Source organism: Mesocricetus auratus, unplaced genomic scaffold (assembly GCF_017639785.1).
Source record: "Mesocricetus auratus isolate SY011 unplaced genomic scaffold, BCM_Maur_2.0 Super-Scaffold_100008, whole genome shotgun sequence".
NCBI classification, from domain to species: Eukaryota; Metazoa; Chordata; class Mammalia; order Rodentia; family Cricetidae; genus Mesocricetus; species Mesocricetus auratus.
In genome coordinates, this window is record NW_024429192.1 from 79,256,220 (window position 1) to 79,277,226 (window position 21,007).

The window sequence follows — 21,007 nt, forward strand, 5'->3', positions numbered from 1 at the left end:
ACAGTTTTGCTTATCTATATCTCCATCCATATCCCTGCTAAAAGGTATTTACAAATACATCTTTATATCTAACTAATAAAGATCTTTGATAAAGAACCAGATACCAATTATTCTAGATTTTGTGGGCTACCAATAGTTTTCTCTACTACATATTATTTTTCTTAGTGGGGTGGGGGGCATATTAAAGCCACATGACATTTATCCTTCAGGCTGTAGTTTGCTGGTCTCTGTGATAGACTGGTCCACCTTTGTGTGTCTGTGTTGTTCAGGATAGAATTCAGGGTCTTGTGTGCTAGGCAGGACACTCATTTTAACATTCTTAAAAATAACTTTTCTGGGTGTTCTTAGGAAGCAGAGGCAGGTGGATATCTTTGAGTTTGAAGCAAGATCTTGAGTCAACACCCTTTCTAAACAAGCAAGCAAGCAAGCAAGCAAGCAAGCAAGCAAGCAGCAACAAAAACCTCTGACACCACTATCTTCAGAAAATGCAAATGAAAGCAATGAGAAATGCAAATGAGAAAAAAGAAACTAAAGCTGGAGGCTCACTTGCAGATTTCAAAACCCACTACAGAGTCCTGATCCCAAGTGTGGACCTGCAAGAGATGAGCACACAAACCAGTGGAGTGGAACCAAGTGCTTCAAAACAAACCTAACTTCTGTGGTTAACTGATTTTTGACAATGGGAAGGAACAGCCAGTTGTCAATACCCAGTGTTGGAGATACAGTCCACACACACAAAATGAGCCTGGACCTCACTGCACACACAGCCAACACACATGTATCAATACTCTAGGCATGATAACCCAGCTCTAAGAAGAGCAAGAACACCGAGAAGAAGGACAAAAGAAATAATGGATAAACCAATTATCACTCTTCCTGAGGCCTCAGACTTTAAGGTGGAATCCCCTTTCCTCCACAGTAGGATCAGTCCTTCTGAATCCTTTCCTGAAGTTTGCTGCCAGCCAGATTCATGTTGTAGTTTGACACTGTCTCTAGTCTGCCTCCAGTTTCATTGAATAGGCTGGAAGCCTCTCACAGACTCAACTTGAGGTATCACTCCCTGAAGCTTTGGGCAAGTGTCAGTCTGCCACCTCTCCCAAGTTATAGCTGCCCCAAGGCTTCTTAAATGTCACTTTTACCAGTGCTCAGTTTTAGTCTCAGAATTCAGGAGGCAGAGGCAGGCATATCTCTTGAGTTTGAGGCCAGTCAGGACTATATAATGAGATCCCACCTAAAAACAAAAAGTTCTTAGTTCCCCCTGAAGCTGTTTGCTATTATTTCTCTCTGTGCCACTGTGCCTGGGAAGGGCATCTATCCAGCACACCTTTCTGGCATCCAAGAACTTGCAGCCCTGTGGGACATTAGAGGGGGGAGTCTCTTGATCGGATTCCCCAAGGATGACAACCTGAAATTGTCATACCTCACTCTTAGGAGACAAATGTTCTTCTATAGCTCAGCCTGAACTCGAACTTACAGTCTTCCTGCCTCAGTGTCCCAGGAATGTAGGAAATCATCTCCACACAGGCACTACCATACCTGGCTGTATTCTCTTTCAAGATCCCAGTTTAGAGGGGCGACTCAGACTCTAAATGTCTCAGGAAAAGCAGTTAGCTGCCAGGGTCTACCACCTCCTAGGCTCTCATCTCTTAATTCCTGCTAGCATTTAGAGCCTTTTATAAAAAAATATTTACTGATTTATTTTTAATGTGTAAATACCATATATGTGTCTGGAGACCAGAGGACAACTTTTAGGAATTGGTTCTCTTCTTCTACCACTTGGTTTCCAGGGGACCAAAGTTAGTGCCTCAGGCTTGGTGGCAAGCACCTTTACCCACTGAGCCATCTTGCTGGTCCTTATAAAATGAGTTTTACTTTTTTGTCTTGCATTTAAGATTATTTTCAGGTCTTTGGATAATCATCCCACTTTAACCGGAAGCCTTACAATTATCATTTCAGGATGAATCCCTTGGGTGATGATGGAGTTATTGTTACAGGGTAAGAACATGCTGTTTCACTCTGAACAGCAGAATGCCACTGCTCTATATGCCTATCATTTATGTAGGACAGTAACTATCTTCTGCAATCCCATCAGTCCACAGTTCTATTGTGTAAAATTTCTGGGGATGCAGGTCAGTGGCAGAGTCCAGCTTGGCTTCCCCAACACTGCAATAAAAAGATTTAAAAAATGAGTAAAATCACTACCAATCTGATTAACAATAAGTTAGAAAAACACATATTAATTTTGTGTAAACATGTGGGCATGCACATGCCATAGCATGTATGTGGAGGTCAGGAGACAACTAATGAGAGATGGTTCTCTTCTTCTACCATGTTGATCCCAGGGGATCAAACTAAGGCTACCAAGTTTGCCAGGTAGCACCTTTACCTGTTGAGCCATCTTGCCAGCTTTCCAGCACTAGGTTTTATCACTATTGCTTTATATTCTGTTTATATTATAGGCAGTAAGGTTAGGGGCTTTATTTCTTCTTTGAGTTTATTTTATATGGGAGCAAGGGGACCCTTCACTTATTGGTTCAGAAGAGCTTGTTCATGTAGCTTGCAGCTGTTTTCTCAATCTCTTAACACGTAAAAATCGCTTTTGTTGTTTGAAAGAGTCTTACATACTTCAGGCTTGCCTATGTCTTCCAAGTCCTGAAGATGACAGCCATGCAAGTGAGCCATAATGTCAGGCCCCAAACACCTTTTCTGTGTTCTATGGTGCATGCATGCTTGAAATAAGATGCAAATATTTGTGTGTGCCTACTCAGTGGCCAGAACAGGAGGCTGGGTATCCTCTTCATTGTTCTTATCCTTCTTGCCTTGAGACAGGGTCTCTCACCAAACTGGAAACTTGCAAGCTAACTGGTTCTTAGGATCTACTTGTCACAGTTCCCTAATACTGGGGTTACAGGCATTCATGGCCATGCCTGGCTTTCCTGAAGGAATCAGGGACTAGTTTACAGAATGAATCCTTGTATCCACAGAGCCATCTCTCCAGTCTCTCAAAGGATCTTTTTATATATTGTACTTTCCCCTCATTCAGCATTGCGCAGTCTTCTTTCTGATAACTTATACCATATATAAAAGCTAAGATTTCATCTTCATCTATCCATTACTCATTCTCTGAGATTTCTGGTCTCACTGTATAGACTATGTCATGATTAATTCTACTCTACATCTACACTGTATCTGAGGCTGACAAGCCCTTTGGAGTTAAAGCCTCTGGCAGCATATTTCAGAAGAATCTGTGGTAAAGCACACAACACTGGGTTTCTAGAAGTTTCCACACTTGTGTTATATGTGTTCAGTGAAATGCATGTAACAGTGCGCACTAGAGCAGGAGCAGAGGCTTCTCAGCAGCTTGAGGCCCAAGAAGTGCTCACAAGCCAGTTTTCTGGAGCCTTGTCCTCAGGAAGAGCCACCTAAGAGCAAGTCCTAACCTCCAGTGCATGCTCAGATCCAAACAAGCTGAAGCCACCAGAGCTACCAGTTTCTGTGCTCTGGGACAGAATATTTGCTGGCTTTGTCTCACCAGGACTGGGATGGTCTCCAGATACAGGATTTAGTCAGTGAAATTTTTAAGTTCCAATGGGAACAGTATATTTTGAAAGTCAAGCGTCTGAGCTGAGTGTGGTAATGCACCTGTAATCGTCCACTTAGGATAGGCTACCACAGGTGGTCTAGGGGCCTTCTCTAGTTTTTATCTCCTCTCACCTAGGTGACTCTTGTTTTGTTCAGTGAAGCTATCAAAACAATCCTATTAAACACAACAGCTATACCATTCCTCCACTACAGTCAAGTCTTTCCAGGGCCTGGTGTGTGCTTCACAACAGCTGCCTGCCTGGAATTGACACCTTTCACTACACCACCCAAGACTCCATCTGACCTGCCTCCCTGCTGCACTCTGAACACTGCTCCCCCTTGCCTCTGCTATCTCTTGACTTTTCTGGTAAGGTGTTCTAGTTAGGGCTAGGCCTAGCTTAGAGGCCAATGGGGCACCATGGCTCTATGGCCATCAGACCCCTTGGGTAGTCAGTGGGCAGAGGCTGAGTAAGAACGAGCACTTAGTCCCATAACTGTTCCAGGGTAACAGTCTGCTTATTGTCTCTTCCCACAGATGACAGTCAGTTTCCCCAAGAGCAGGGGTCTTGGCTGCTACAAAACATTTCCAGCTCTCATAAGAACACTAGGTCCACAGTGGCTCCTCTGCAAGTATTTATAGAATGAGATGATCCAAGAGATGAACAAGACTTCAAGTATACCTGTGACCTCCATCAGCCTGTGAAACATTTTATAGACTACAGTAAAACGACTCAGCACAGCCCCACTGTGACCTGAGTAGTGGGAGCTCCACAGGTCACACTGACTTCCTAGGCCTCAGATTAGACAGGAAAAGCCCCACAGGAACTCTGGCTAACATTGCCAGGCACTCCCTCCATTGCAGCCTGTCCTTTCTCCTTGGTGACAATTTGCTAACTGAGAAATTATGTTTGGCCATCCAACTGCCTTTCTGGTAGGTTCAGGCAATGTGATTTCAAGGGTTGCTGTTGGACAGGGCTTCTGGGAAGCTACCAGGAGAGAAAATTATGGATGCCTGTCCTTGTCCCTTCCTCTGGAGTGCAGTGTCATGGTTATGTGTGAAAGCCAAGCCTGAGTCTTACTCATCTTTTGGGACAGCAACCAGCTTGAATGCAATGGCACAGACCCCAGGAAGACTCGTCACTACTGGCAGCAGGGCCATGTGGAGTCTGCACAGCAACATTCTCTGAAATGGTTGACTGGCCCCAGGCTATGCTTGCCAGCTCTTCAGGCTTCTCTACTCCTCTGGTTTACAGCCTGAATTATAGTGTATCTTAAAGGAAATCAAGTCTGTGGGATACCTCCACAGCAGTGGAAAAAGCAGGACCCCCTTCGGCAGGGTAATGGTGACCACCTGATGGTCAAAACACCCAAATAGAGCCCACAGGGAGCTTGTCATTTGTCATGGAAACACTGCTACTTTTTTGGAGAGTTTTTCATGAGGGTTGAACTGTCAAGTCACTACCAGGTCAATCATAGCTCTTCCCAATCCACACACAGGAGTGAGCAGCTAAGACACTTTGTTCCTGTGGCCTCCAAACCATTACAGAAGGCTGCTGCAGCTATAAACTTCTTCTTCTTTAGTCTGGATGTTATGAACCCCTGCTTCTCTCCTAGAGGACCTGGGTTTGACTCCTACACCCACATCAGGCAGTTCACAACTGTCTGTTAACTATAATTTCCAGTTCCAGGAAATCCAATATCCTCTTATAGCCTGCAAGGGCACCTGCAAGCATGTGGTACATATATACACATACTCATAAAATAACGAATAAATCTTTAAACATTTGGAGAAAAGCATTTTTATCTATTTAGCGTATGCATACAGTATGAATGTGAACAATAGTGTGCCATGGTATATGTGTGGAGGTCAGAGGACAACCTCTAGTGTCTGGTCTCACTTTCTAACTTGTTTTGAGACTACAAGCATCTCCTTGTTCACTGATGTGTACTCCAAGCCAACCAGCATCTGGGCTTTGGGGATCTTCCTGTCTGCCTCCCATCTCACTGGAGTGCTGGGATCCCAGAGGTGTACTACCATGCCTGCTTTATATGGTTTCTGGGGTCTTGAACTCAGGTTCTCTCTCACACTTGCTTGGCAAATGCTTTATCCATGAGTCCTCCCTAGCCCCTGCAGAAAAACATTTTGAGAGTCAATTAAAATAGTATCAACCTGTTTGATGTGGTGTTCTATTCCTGTAATCCCAGCTTGGGGAGTAGCTAGAGTAGAAACATCACAAGTTAGAGGCAGCCTGGAGGGATGAAGAGGGAAAGGGACAAGCCAGCTTGGCATGCTTACATCACTTAGAGGTAGTGTAGGCATGTCATCCCACCACTCAGGAAGAGGACCATGAGCTCAGTGCTGGGCAACTTAGCAAGGTAGTCTCAAGACAGAAGATAAAAGCAAAGCTAGGGCTGTGGTTCAGGGGCAGAGTGTTTACAGTGTTTGCCTAGCATATGCAAAGTCCTGGAGTACCAGCCCTAGCAATGAAAACAGACACACAAGACATGTGTGGGTGACACCAGCTGACCGGTGAATAGAGTTCCCTACTCTCACCTTCCAATATCAGTGGTACAGACCTGCCCATTCTGAAATAAGAACTGATAGGAGTGACTCCTAGTTCACTTTTTTTCTTTTCTCTTTTTTCTCAATGTTCAAGAAGGCAGCAGGAAGTGCCTGAGAAGAGGACAGAGAAAATAGGCCTCTTTGCATTCAGCATGTCCGTCCACATCAGTGAGGCCTCCCCAGCTTCTAACACAAGTGACTGCCTGGCTGGAGACAGTCATGGAGATGTCCAGAGACGACACAGACAAATGCACAGATTCCTGAGCTGTCCTGTCCAGTGAGTGAAAAGGTCCACCTAACTTTTAGAGACAAATCAGCCATTTCATTTATTTGACTGCATGACTTCCCGGGTACACTCTAACATCTGACAAATGCTGTACATAATCACCTTCCCTCTCAGGTCCTGTTTTGGGGAAGCACAGTTAACTAAATTGGAAGGAAGCACAGGGCATGCCAAAGCCTATTTAAAAACTGTGGTTGACACAAACCACAGACACAAGTGTAAGTGTTGAAACTGCTGCAGTAGGTACAGCTCTCCCAGCCTCTGGATGGAGGGAGAGTGGTGGCCACCACTGCCTCCCTTCTCTCCCAACACCTCAGAGGAGCCTCCTGGCCTGCAGAGGAGTCCTCATTGCTTAGTGTGGTCTCCATAGTCACAGGAAAAGCCCTGCTCCACTCTACATGGTGTGCAGACTGGGGAAATCACTCTGCCACAGCAGGAGGCCACCCTCACCCCCATCAGTGTGAGTCTAGAGATGTAATTGGTGGTGTACACCTGTCAGATGGTCCTGCTGACGCTGTTAGGTGTCACAGAAGCCAGGCCAGAACAAGCCAGTGCTGTGGAGTGAGGGGCAGAATTGTGACTAGTCCAGATGCAGGCCATGCCCTTGTGTTATTCTATAGCCTTTCAGCTCTGTCAGCTCCTAGTCAATGCAGTCTTTTTGTGGATACAGCCAGCTGGAGCTGGGCCCTGCTTTTATGCCAATGGGTGTGTGGCTCTTATATCCTGCTAGGCCTTAGCAACTCCTCCCCTCAACTCCACCTCATCTCTACCACCTGTCTTTACCAGAAAACTCCCTGAGACAACCCTGACATAATCCTGCCAGCTATACTTGGCTACCTTCTCCCTGCATGCCTCACATGGCCTGTGTGATCGTTGTTATATTTCTCATCACATATTATTGCACATATTGGCTTATGTGTTTGTCTTATTATCTCTCTGAGAAAATAGGCTTGACAGTGTGTGTCAGGCATGTGCCCTCCATGGGGGACTGGATTGTGCTAATTTTTAAGATCACACTCAGAGCAGAGGTTAACTACCAGAGATGACTGCTAACCCATTTAAACTAGCTAATGCCCCAAAGCACACGGGGTAATAGAAAGTAGATTACTCACATGATACCTACCACCCATGCCCTAAGTGAAAAGCATGGTGGTCAATGGTAATTCATATGTTGTGTTTTAAAAAATCCTAAATCCATTTTATACAAAAGGAGGGCAGGTCATAGGCTTGGGAGGTGGCTCAGAAAGTAAGAGCACTTACTAAGCAAGCACGAGGACCAAGTTAAACCCTAGCACACTTGTAAAAAGCTTAAAAAATCAGGTGGGGCATACAACCCTATAACCCCAGCACTGGAAGTGGCAGAAACAGGAGGACAGGGCATGAGGCTGCCAGCCCAGTTCCAGGTTCAGCGAGACACCCTATTTCAAGCAAATATGGTAGAGCATAACAGAGCTGGACATATGCCATCCATATACGGGCATATATATTCATACACATGTACACTTACCACATACACAGAGGACAGGTAAGATCATATCCACAGCCATTATACTTATGACAAAATCTTCTGATAAGTGTCTTGTTCTTCCCTCCCTTCACTGTGTTTTATTTTTAAAAGATTTAAAACCCCCCCTCCCCACCCCGTGTGTATGTACACATGGCAAACCTTGGCTTACGTGTGGTCAGAGAACAACTTTCAGTAGTTGGTTCTTTCCTTCCAACATGTGGGACCCAGGAATGGAACTCTGGCTGAGCCCTCTTGCCAACTCCCTTCCTTGTGCTGTAAGAACTGAGGTGCAACCTAGAAAAGTCATCTTTCCCTGTCTTTGAGGCACAGGCACATTCAGGCAGTGGACGCTAGTGTGCATGTGGAGCCTAGGGACTGGGACAAGCAACACTGTCTCATGTTTGAAGAGGGAGGATCCCATGTCTCCCTCTCCTCAGAGGAGAAAGCTGTCCTAGGATGATCACCAGACCCAGCCTTTTTTCCTCTTCCGTGTGGAAAGACATCTGAGATGACAAAGGACAAGGAAGCTGCCACTTGGCTGAAGTAGTTCTCAGAGCAGCAGAGAGGGAAGGAGCCCTAAATACAAGTGGCTGGAATATGGCCCATGGAAGGCTTCTAACACTGAGAGCTTCAGGGGAAAGCCAGGCACAGGGCGGGAGGACTATGCTCTGCAAGTGCTGCCCAAATAATTGTCCAACAAGGATGGCTTAGCACTGCTGGTCAGCTGCTTTCCTAAAAGAAAACTATGGAAATGTACAAAGTATAGGGATAAAACACTATGTACCTGTCACTCACTAGACAAGAAGTCAACCCTGCACACTAGCCTGTTGTTAACTTTGTCTTTGAAATCACATAGGTGACCTGAAGCGGATGATGGAAAGATGATGAAAGAGACATGACTGTTGTCCCCTCACCAGGGCAGCCTCACCCTGGCTGTTTGCCACTCTATTTCTGGATTGAAGCTGTAGGAACAAACATTTTTGGTCTACCTGCTGTGTCCCTAGTGCCTGGCTCAGTCTTTAACATCTGGCTCAATCTCTAGCTCTGGACTTGGGTGTCCAGAACACATGAATATGCATTCAATGTTGAATGAATAAATGCATACATGGAAATAAAAATAAGCAGATAGGAACCTGAAGCCTCAAATTTTCACTGACTACTAAGAAGATACGGCCTTAGCCACCCTATACCTTTCTGGGCTTATTTCCATGCCTGAAGCAGCACAAGGATGACTTCCTAGGCCAGAGAGCCTGCCCAGCTTTAAGACACTGTACCTGGTGGGACAAGGTAGGCAACACCTGACCAGAGAACTCCATATTAACTTCCTAGATGGAGATCTTATCAAGCAGTCATTGGAAATAAACACTCTGAACGTTTGCACCTCCTTCCCTGGCAAACCCTCCACAATTAGAGTAATTTCCACTTCAACTTCAAGTCTGAACCCCCTTTCCTCAGCCACAGGACTCGAGGGGGAAAGGTTCAACACTCAGTACACACTGAAGAATAATTTCTACTCAATTCCCAGTCCTATCCCTGTGAAAAAGTTTTTGCTGAGGCAATGACACCATCTATTTTTCATCCTTTCTCCTTAGCTGTTCACCTTAACTTGAAGAAGCATGTGCAAATGGAAAGGTCTAGTAAAAGCATCATCTTTACCTGGCTTGGTGAGTGCACCCGTAGAACCCCAGTACCCTGGAGGCCAAGTCAGGAGGATTTGTGAGTTTTTTTAGCTGGACAGTGAGACTCTGCCTCAAAGGGGGAGAAAAATGCTACTGTTATGCTCTTTAGATGGACTTTAAAAATTACTGTGTGAAGGTGAAGGCCTGGCTAGGAGATGGCTCACTAGACGAAGTACCTTGCCACACAAATGTGAGGGTTAAAGTTCTGATTTCCAGAACCCATGTAGATGCTGCACGGGTATGGTGACCCAATGGCAATCCCTTGAAAGGTAGAGGCAGGGGATCCTACAAACAAGCCATAGATTAGTCTAACAAGTAGATTAGTCAAACCAGTGAGCTCCGTCTTCAAGCGAGAGGCCCTGCCTCAATGTATAAGGTGGGAAACAATCAAGGAAGATGAAGAAGTCAAGTTCTATCCTCCACATGTGTGTATACGCATGCATGCATGTGCACCCACCCACACCCACCCACCCACCCACCCACCCACCCACCCACCCACCCACCCACACACACACACACAGACTGAAGAAAAAGAGAACACACACGGTCTCTTAGTGTCTCCCAGGATATGTATGAGGAAGGAATACAAAAAAATGGTAACTTTCCATAAGAGAAAGGCCACCAGACAGGGCTATAACTGAGTAACTAAACAAACTGGTGTCACATGCCTCCTGACATGGTGTCTAGGCACAATGCCATGTCTGTGGCTTTCCTGCACAAAAATGTATTCTTCTTTTAAAAAGATTCACTTTATTTACTTACACGTGTGTGAATGTATCTGTGAATACATGCATACATGTGCTGGTATGCATGCACAGAGGCCAGAAGGGGGCAGCAGATCCCTCAGAGGTAGGTACAGGTGTTTTCAGGATGCTGGGATCTGAACTCCAGTTCTCACAATTACTCAGCAAAGACTTAACTGCTGAGCCTCCTCTCCTATCACCCACATCATCCTCTTTTTAAAAACCCAGGCTGCCCTTAAAGGTCAGACACCTACAAAGGGCATCAGAGAACACCTGCGACACCTATGGCTACTGCCACCTCCTTGAAGGGAAAGCTGCTTTAAGGGTACTGCTTTCCTATATGGGCAAGGTAGCTTGAATGCCAGTCGACTATGGTTAGAACCCCTTGCTCTTTGTGCCAAGAAGTATGTTCTCCCTGGAGCCAATGAGATGGCCAAACCTCTACTAAGTGTTTTAATATTAGAATCTGTAGTAAGATACAGTTCTCTCCTGTTAATACATTTTCCCCTTGAGCTTGACATCCTCTTGCCCCAGCATCCTGGGCTGGGTTTGAAAGGAAATTCTAGGGGACAGGATTGTCATATAAAGGCCAGAGGCTCCCTTACCAGCTGGAACTCGCTCCTGCGGCTGAAGGCTTCCCTGATCCCGGAGTCCCTCCAGAGTGCACTCAGGGCTGGCACATAGAGCTGGAAGGTGGCAGGCTCCACAGGCAGCCCTGCCTTGTTCTCGAAGGCCATCAGAAACATCCCGTGCTTCTCGTTCTCAGAGTGCTGCCAGGGAATGCCGAGCTTGTCACGTGCATCCACAAGCACCCTCGAGCCCTGGAAGGAGGTGAGAAGGGAAAGGAAGTTTTTAATTGTGTGCTCTCAGGCCATAGTGGTGATCTTTAGCAGTGGCTGTCACAGGCAGGACACTCACAAGCATTCAAATTTGTGGTCAGTGCATGTCTCCTTGTTTGTCTGTACATGAGTGTCTCAATTCCCAGGACCACAGATAGTCATCTGGGAGGAAAGCCTCAAGTGGGGAACTGCCTAGCTCAAAGTGGTCAGTGGGGGGATTGTGTTGACTATTAATCAATGCAGGAGGGCCCAGGCCATGTGGGCAGCATCACCCTGAGCAGGTAGTCCTGGGCTGTATTAGAAAGCTAGCCAAAGAGGGAGCCAACAAGCCATGCTCCTTCATAGTTTCTGCTTTCAGTTTCTGATTTGCTCAATGATGAACTGTGACCTTGTGTAGGATGAAATAAACTCTTTCTTCCTTGGATTGCTTTTGGTCATTGTTTACCACAGTAGTGGAAAGGAAACTAGAACAACAGCCTATATGTCATGTGCAGTGTCTCCTTCCCCTCCTGTGAAAGCACTAGGATGGGGCTGCTGCATGGGGAGTGCACATTATCCATACTGTTGTAGGACTGTCAACTCCTACCAAGAATACAAGTGCTTGTCCCAACTCAAAACAGGCAGGAGGTTATGCACATAGGGCAGTAAGCAACCCTGAGACAGGAAAAAAAAAACTGAGCTGACATGAGCTGAGCCCAACCCTGGCAAGAGCTGAAGGCCCAGATGTACTGTGCTGTCAGCAGAAACTGCTTTCTGTTCTTCTGCTTGCTTCCTCAGTGTTAAAAATACAGTGAGTGCTTCTCTGCCCTTTCCTCCCCTTGCAGACAGGGTCAAGGGGATGGAGAAGGAGCCTAAATAAAACAGTGCCAGGGGACATCTGGCCTGGAAGAACTCCATCTCAGTGGAGGCTTCTGGTCATCCTCTCAGATCACTGCTTCAAGAATGGCCAGGCAGAGCCTGTGAGGTCTGCAGTGAGTGCCTGAAGATTACTCAGCTCTCTCTGAATAGTTAGTACTGTGTAGAGTCATGCAGACATCAAGAAGGCAATGGTAGGAAAGACCTCCCAGTTCAGGGCAGACTGTCTGCCTTGCTACCTGCCAGTCTATATATCACCAGCTCCACTACTTCCATGTGATATTTTACCCTTTTATTGTTTTATGTATGTGGTGTATGTGGATGTGCATGTGGGTGCACATGCCTGTGCTCTCATACAGAGGCCAGATGGAGCTATCTGGCATCCTGCTCTGTTGCTCTCCACCTTATTCCTTTATCACAATAAACCTGGAGGAAGGCTGGAGGTCAGTAAGCCCGAGAATCCTCCTGTCTCCATCCTAATGGGTCTGCAGTTATAGGATCACATGATCATGTTCAGTTTTTATGTGGGCACAGGGGATTCAAACACAGATCTTCACACATGCATTGCAAGAGGTCTTACTCACCAAGCCAACACCCCAAGTCAGTAAGTCAGTCAGTCAGTCAGTCAGTCAGTCAATCAATCAATGTGGGCACAGGGGATTCAAACACAGATCTTCACACATGCACTGCAAGAGGTCTTACCCACCAAGCCAACCAACCAACCAACCAACCAAACAACCAACCAATCAACGAGACAAGGACTCATGTACTACAGGCTGGCTTAAAACTGTGTAGCCAAGGTATGCCTCGCACTCTTGATCCTCCTACCACCACCTCTTGATTGCTTTGATGACAGGTGTGCACTACCCCCATCCCACATACTTACCCTTTTAAAAAATAAATAGCAGCCTTATTGTGATATAATGTGCATGTTGCCTAATTTGCCCATGTAAACTGCATGGCTCCATAGTTTTAGTTGTTCCTTCTACTAAAATATATCACAAGGCAGGCTTTCATCAGCTATGCATTCTTCATAGTTCAACTGGAGCCTTGGGATAGTATTTATACCTTCTACTCTTGCCTCAATCCATTGAGTCTTCCCTTCAGGTCTAACTGACAGGAATGCCTAGCAGAGGTGTTGTCTCCTTGGAGTTGGGGTGACTGCACTCACATCATTCACTCAACAATGGAAGAAAACATTGCCAAACACACAGCTGACAATGGAATTGTGTTTAGAATTAATTTCTAAAGAACACTCAAACCTGGGGTGGTTAGATGGCTCAGCAAGTAAAGGTGTTTGCTGTCACACCTGACAACCTGAGTTCAATCCTCTAGACCCACACAATGGAAAGAATCAACTCCCTCAAGCTGTCTTTTAACTTCCACGCATGTGCACACACACACACACACACACACACACACACACACACACACACACACAGAGAAAGAGAGAGAGAGAAAGAGACAGGTAAGAACATTCAGATGTCTTTCAGCAAAGAACAGGCATAGCTGAAATCAACAGGTGAAAGGGAGGCCCACATGCACACAGTGGCCACAGACTGGGAAAGCAGAGCAAGGCCTTGGCTGAAGACATACCTATTTACATAGGGAAGATCCAGTATTGTGTGAGGGTGAGGGTACTGGGAGATTCAGCAGCATCTCAGAAAACTAAACACATTATACAGCCCACAGACCTTCCTCTCAACCAAGCATTCATCCCAGAGAAACCAAAACCTGGTCACAAAAACCTTCACAAGAATGTGTATATGGTATGGATGGTGGAATGTTCACACCATGGAATACTACTCAGCAATAAAAAGGGATGGACAGTGATGGGGTGTGGCTCAGCAATTGAGTGTTCACTTAGCATGCAGAAGGCCCCGTATTCCATCCTTGGTGCTGCAGGTAAACAGGCGATGGGCTTAGCTCTGGAACCAATGGCCATAGCAACCTGGAAGGATCTTACCTACATTACTCAAAATGAAGAGTGCCAGCCTGAAAAGATCATGTTACATAATAAATAGTTTACAAGCTATTCTCTTCCCCCATAAGATGTTTTTGAAATGTATGAAATAATGTAAAGAGGGACGGTGTTAGGTAGTTGTGGAGGTTGGTGACGGGAGGAAAGGATGATGATGACAAGGGACTGCACAGGACCTCTATGATCCTGACCATGATGGTTATGCACACTGTACCCATGTCCATGTCCTGGCTCTGTTATTGTACTGTAATTATGTATGTCACAACAGTGGAGAACACTGGCTGACACTGCTCAGACTAGCTTGGCAACTTCCTGCAAACCTATCATTATTTCAAATAAAAAGGCTTCAGAAAGTTCACCAGCAACCAGAGCAGTTTATGTTCCAATGATGGAGCAGATGGGAACTAGAAGTCAGAGGAAAGAGCAGGAAAAGGTGAGGCTCCTGAGGTTCTGAAGCCCCTAACAGGAGCTGGGTCTTAAGCAGATATTGAATGTGACCATGGGGACTCATTTGGGGACAGTATCTAAACAAGCCCTCCACTCTCCTGCCTCTCTGCTCTCAGCTGACTGCTGCCTTTGGGGCCTTCCTACCTCCTGCTTTCTCATACCACACTATCTCATCTCTGCCTTCCCAAAAGGACAAAAGACTAAAGGTTGGGAATCAAAGAGCAAGTCATTCCTACTCTGTATGTTATATATAATAAAACTTAACCTGAGCACCCACAGAGTCCCCTTTGTTGAAACCAGAAGGAGGATTCCTGTCCTACTAGGCAGTGGCAGCCGGAACCTAGCAAAGACAGGTGGGACAGGATTTCAGCCTCCACATGGCCTGGATCAGGAAGCCAACCAACTCAACAGGTGACATGGGCAGCCCTACTGTGCTACTCTGTTGTATCAGGCCCTGTTGTTTTGTTTTCTGAAACAAGGTCTTGTGACATAGCCCGGGACGGACTTGAACTCTCATAGATCCTCTGGCCTCTATCTTCCAAGTGCCAGCTACAAGGTATTTTTTCAGGTGTTATTTTCATAGAATAACGAATCTAGCTTCATGAGGGGTGTGACTTCACTAAATGAAATCTCCAACCCAAGTCAGGTTTTAATGGCAGACAGTTGTTAGTACTTGAGAGGCCGAGGCAAGAAAATCAAGTTCAAGGATAGCCTAGGCAATTTAGGGGTTAAATTCTGTCTCAAGAAACAAGTGCACAAACACAAAAGAAATGGACAATCTTCAAGACCAATCATTTTTACATAGCAGAAGCAAAGACTGTGTCCAAACCGACACACATCTCTACAGGTCATTTACAAGACTGTTTCCAGCACCAGGAGTCAGGCCTTCCTCAGAGCTGACAGGGATACTGGTTGGGCTTAAAATGTGCTTGTAGAGGCCTATGAGATGGCCCAGCTGCTAATGCTAAGAGTACTTGCCCCCAAGCCTGATGACCTGAGTCCAATCCCTGGGATCCAGATGGTGAAAGGAGAGAAGTGACTCCTGCAAGTTGTCCTGTGACCTCTACATGTATGCTATGGTACAAATATTTGAGCAAGTGAAAGTGTACATACAATTAAAAATCTTAGATAAAAAAAGAACTGAGAGTTACTAGTGCCTTAAAAGTAAGACATTAGACTGAGTGTGGTGGTACAGTTTGTAATTCCACAATTTAAAAGGCAGAGGCAGAAAGATAGAGTTAAGGCTTACCTGGGCTACAAAGTAAGATCCTGGCTTCCAAAAGCTCAATGGAATGTATTGGGGTGGGGTGGGGCTGCACAGTATAACACTATGACAATGTCTCTCACTCTCTTTTAAAGTAAAAGATCAATTTCCTAAATAAGCAAAGAAAACCTAAAAACCCAAATACACATAAAGAAGAAAGAAAGAAGCCAGAAGTCTACAGACTAGAGTCTCTACCAGCCAGGAGGAAAGCCCCGTTCCCAGGGACTGTTATTGCACATTTACTGTGTTGACAACCGTATATTTCAGTCAGTTGTGAAAGCATAAATAAGGCTGTAAGCAGTTTGATGACTTCATCTCAGAATAACGGAGCACTTTAAACTGTTCAAAGGGCATCTTTAAGACAACACATAAATCTAATCATTTGAATGTTCAGTTGAGAACAAAGCTGGGGATACGGATTTTGGGGTGTTTTGGTTTTTCTTTTTCTTTTTTTTAGATGAGAACTCAAACTTCAAAACCCTGGTCTCATTTCTGATGGATTTTTCTGGGTGAGTCCCTGGTCACCCAGTCATTTTAGAGCAGTGAAGCCTGATTGAAGTCTTCCCAGAAAATACACTAAAGCTTTGCTGGACACCAGAGGCCAGCAAGGAGACTTGGCCTTGGTGGTGCACAGAGGACATGTTGGGGTTGGACATGCTTTCACAGAGCATGTGCACTCGGAATACTGTTGGTTAAAAACCCACAAGGGCTGAGTGGCTAGCTGTTGGCCACCATCCAAATCAATGAGAGGCTGCCAGAAATGTAAACAGGATGCGTTTCTGTAAGTTGATGAATCAGGCAGGCAGAGACAGAGCCTCTTAGTTTCTCTCTGGAACCAACCAGCACCAAGGATGCTCACATTTAAAGGCCAGAGGGATGAGAAAGAAAAGTAAAGTCAGTCAGTGTACCCTCAATGAGAAGGTGGATGGCACCCCTGGTGGCTCTGTCCCACTGCCTCTCTCTGGGACACACAAGCACATTATTCTGCTAGAAAAGCCACCCACTGAGTTCTACCAGCAGCCTGAGGCAAAGAACAGTGCCAGGCAATGGGAAAAGATCCAAGAGGCTAGATTGTGGCTCCTGCTCCCAGGGTGCATTCAAAGATTGTCAGAGCAGGACAGAGCAGGGCCATCAGATGGAGTCTAGAGATAATGCTACAAAGGAAGGTCAAAACAATGGAGGATAGCCAGAAATGTCACTGATGGTGGGAGGTGTGATTTAAAGACAGGCATGGGCCAGCTAAGAAATCTGCAACTTCTTTGGTAAGAAATGGGGACAAACAAAAGGTTTTAGAAAAGGGACATGAGGCCTAGCTCACTCATCAGATCTATGGAGGGTGGGGTCTTTCAAGAAAGAGGAACAGAAGGCAGGGCAGCCACAGAGAACGGTCAGTTGCTCCAAGGGGGAGCCAAACAAAGGAGAGGGGCATCCCACTAAAAGAACACAGAGCAAGCCTAGAAGCAGCTGGGTGATGTGTGGGTGAGGTTTTGGCAAAGCTGAATTAGTGGGTCAGTGGGAAATTCCAAGCAAAATTTTCAGAAAATAGATGGACCCAGAGGCCAAACTGGGTTTTGTTGGGTGAAGTGGCACATGCCTGTGATCCCTCACACTGGGAGGTGAAGGCAGGAAGACCAGGGAACCTAACAAAGAGGATGTCAGCCTGGAATACATGAGACCCTCAAAACAACCACAATCCCCTAACAGACATAAAAACCTTCTGGGTTTAGGATATACAGGGAAACAGGGAGTCATTATTGACTAGAAAAGGGTTTTCTGAAAGTCAAAGAAAGGGGGGGGGGTGGGGAGAGAACTTCACCATTGCCCAGGTTTCCTCAGTTCTCCAATGAGGTGTGTGAAAGGCTTGGTGAGAGCTCAAGCTCCAGCATTTAGAGGCTTCTGAAAACCACCACCTGCAGCCACTCACAGCCAAGTCCCTCCTCAACTGTTCTCCCAGGTGTCAGACCAGAAACCCAGGAATCGTCTAAACATTTCACCAAATGTTATAAAGACAAACACCGAGGGGAAAGGAGGCTTTCCTGTTAATGCGCTTAGCCATGACAAGCAAGAATAAACAAATACCCGAACCACTCCAGCCCAATGCACTCATCCCATGTTTTCTGATTCAAGTCTGTGAAATAATCTCCATGGTATTTTAAAGGAAGGAAATAGCATGCAATAGTAAATAGTGGAATAAACTGAACACAGAGAAGATGCTTCATAGGATTTTTGTTCAAAATAAAATGACCAAGTGAATATATTCAAGTGTTGTCTGTCTGTCTCTGCAGGCTGAATTGTGTATTATGTTCTTCTGTCAAGACCGCAGGTGCTGGCCCTTGCTTGTGCCCACTGTGTCAACCTAGGAGGTTCAGGGAAGAATTACAGCAGGCTGTGAGGATGTATAGGCTGAAGGATCAGGAGTTCTGGGTTATCTTTGGCACAGTGATATAGGGCTAGTCTAGGTACAGGAGACCCTGTCTAAATTCAATCAACCCAGAATCAGTTCCAGTGGATGAAGGGTAGAAAAATCATTCAGGAATTTCCTTGATCGTACTTGCTGGCACATATCTGACTCTAATTCCTTGTGAGAAATTTTAGATAGATGAATTATGGAATTTCTGGGTCAAATTTTATGCATAAGGAGCTAGAAAAAATGGCTTAGTGGTTAAGAGTGCTTGCTGAGACCTCAGAGAACCACAGTTTGGTTTGGTTTTCCACACCCATATGGGGCTCAATGCCACCTGTAACTCTAGATCCAGAGGAATCCAACTCCTTCATCTGGTCTCTGCAGCCCCCACCCACCCACACACACACACACACACACACATACAGAGACTATATACATAGTATGGGAAAGATGGCTCAGCCAGTAAAGGTACCTCCACTTGAGTTGGACTGTGCAATGACCTCTATACATGCACTGCAGCAGGTATATATCCCTTCACACACAAAGTAAATGTTTTAAAAAATTTTTAAATAAAATATATGCATATATATTTGATGCTTTTTATAAGGAGTACTAAACTACTCTCCAAAAAGACACAACAATTTAAATATTGAGACTTTTCTCATTGTTCTTTAATTTTCACAAATTGTTTTTCTTATCAATCTTCTAAACTGAAACTGTCCTTCACCAATACCTTTGTAGCTATCTTTGGACCACAGGTCAGAGAAAAATACAGCAGAACTGAAAATGCAGCAGGTTTACTACATCAGACAGTATTAAGTAGAAAACCCAGAAAAATAACAGACATTGGGTTCTATCCATAAGATAGACTTTCATATTCAATCTTTATATCAGCAGTAAGTAGCTATTCCTACGTAATAGATAAAGTGCTAAGGTCTCTACTCAGTAATCAAAATGTCTACTGTTCTGAGGTCCAGCCAATACTTCCAAGAGAACCATCATACCAAGGCATAAAGTGAAATTAAAAACATTTAGTCGGAGTTCAGAACAGACTTTAATCTGATGGCCAAGCTAACATTAATGATTGTTTATGTGAAATACTGACACATTAAAATAAAGAATAAGGGGAAAATGGCTTGCTCATGGTCCTTGTTCTTGCCTCTAGAACTATCTAGCATGGAGTGGGGAAGGTGGGTGAAGTACTGCCTGGCAGCTATGAAGCCCCAAGTACCTGGCCCAGCTCTGTGGAAAAACAATCTGATTAGACCCAACTGACTAGAGGAAAAACTGACAGAAGATAAAATGATTACCAGAGAAAATAAACTCAATGGTAACATAAACATCAGCAAAAATGTACTTTGGCATGTCAGTAAATTTAGGATCAGCACTAAGTGGCCTCTTGCTGAACTGTCACACTGAGCATTTCACGTTAAGTGGCAGGTTTCAGACATAAACAGACTTGGGAGTGTGTAGCTGCTTGGCTCCTAGGAAAAACTCGGGGAACATAACACCGCTTTGGCCATGGAGGAGCCTCGGTTCATAATTAGATGGAACAGAACTGCTGGAGCCCATCTTCCACCCCAAGAACTCCAGAGCCTGAAACACTAGGATCTCGAGTTCAAGGCCAGTTTGGGCTAGAGTGAGGCCCTGTCTCACACTACCCTTCCTTATCTACTTTGAAATTTTTACGGCTGTTTTCTTCATCTTAGGACTTGAGTAGTAAACTCAGGAACCTGCCTTCCATGGACTGGATGGTACCAGTCTAGATAGCTGAGAACAAAAATCTTAAGCTGCACCTAATTAGCACTTATGAAAGGGCTGAGTTGGTCCTGCAGTTCCAACATTTGTTTCAGGAATCTACTGATGCATTTTCTTTCTACTCAGCCCCTCCTCCCATCTTTACAGCAATTTCCAATTTTCTACACACCTCAGGCTGGTCTCCATCTAAAGTCTAGGTCCCTGCCATCAGTATGTCTTTGTAAACAGGGCTCTCTGTAGATTGCCAAAACCAGTAGCCAAGAGACCTGCTAGTCCCCAAAGCTTGTGCCTCCTCTGCAGGCTGACCATGGCCCAAGAGAGTTCCTAGCACTCAAGTTAGGTCCCATGCAGGTCGTACAAAGGGACTACCTGAACTTAGAGAGCTTCAGTGGTGACAGGTGGGAGTATAATGTTCCCTATGTTCTGTACCCAGATGTCAGCAGATGCTGTCCCTTGACTACAATTACAGCTTCAGCTGGATGGCTGCAGGTCTTCTGACTAGTGTCCCTGTATCTACATTTATCCCATCAGTCTACTCTCAAAGCCAGCAACCAGTCAGTTGATTAAACCAAGTCAGTTTAGATCACTTATTTGTTTAAATCCTCCCCAAGGGCCACTGATGGATTTAGAGCAAAAGCTGAGGTCCTTACAAACACCTTGGAGACCTACATGGGCCAGCCTGTAACTTCTGACCCCAATTCCTTCTGCTTACCCTGTGGCCTGCTCTACTCCAGCCTCAAAGGCCTCCCTGGTTCTGTCTAGGGGCCTTTGCACTTGTGGCTCCATCTTTCACACACCTTTGTTTTTCTCTTTAGCTAACACACAATAGATTACTCATTTATCTTGGTTACTATCTTTCCTTTATTCCCTTACTGGAATGTCAGCCCCAGGAGGGCAAGACTGTTGCCTGTCCCCTTCCATGTCCCTTGGCCTGACACACAACAGATGCCCTTGTGGGAGGAAGAATGAAAGGTTCTTGGGGTCATCACTAGGAAAAAAAGAGTGACCACCCTTCTGTCTCACAGGCTACAGAGGGGAACGTCCAAAGCTGTCATTTTTGAGACAGACATCATGTAGTGCTGGGATCCTAGGAGTGCACCAC

At 45.3% G+C, this 21,007-nt stretch overlaps 1 protein-coding gene across 1 annotated transcript in view; it reads right to left on the reverse strand.

Annotated features, from left to right (window-relative positions):
* The window catches only part of Gna12 (G protein subunit alpha 12), an 80,080-nt gene that overhangs the window by 23,233 nt on the left and 35,840 nt on the right, over positions 1-21,007 (reverse strand). The window contains exon 2 of the mRNA XM_005079969.4: positions 10,963-11,178. Coding sequence (XP_005080026.3) covers positions 10,963-11,178 — 216 coding nt within the window. The remainder of the gene's footprint in view (positions 1-10,962; positions 11,179-21,007) is intronic.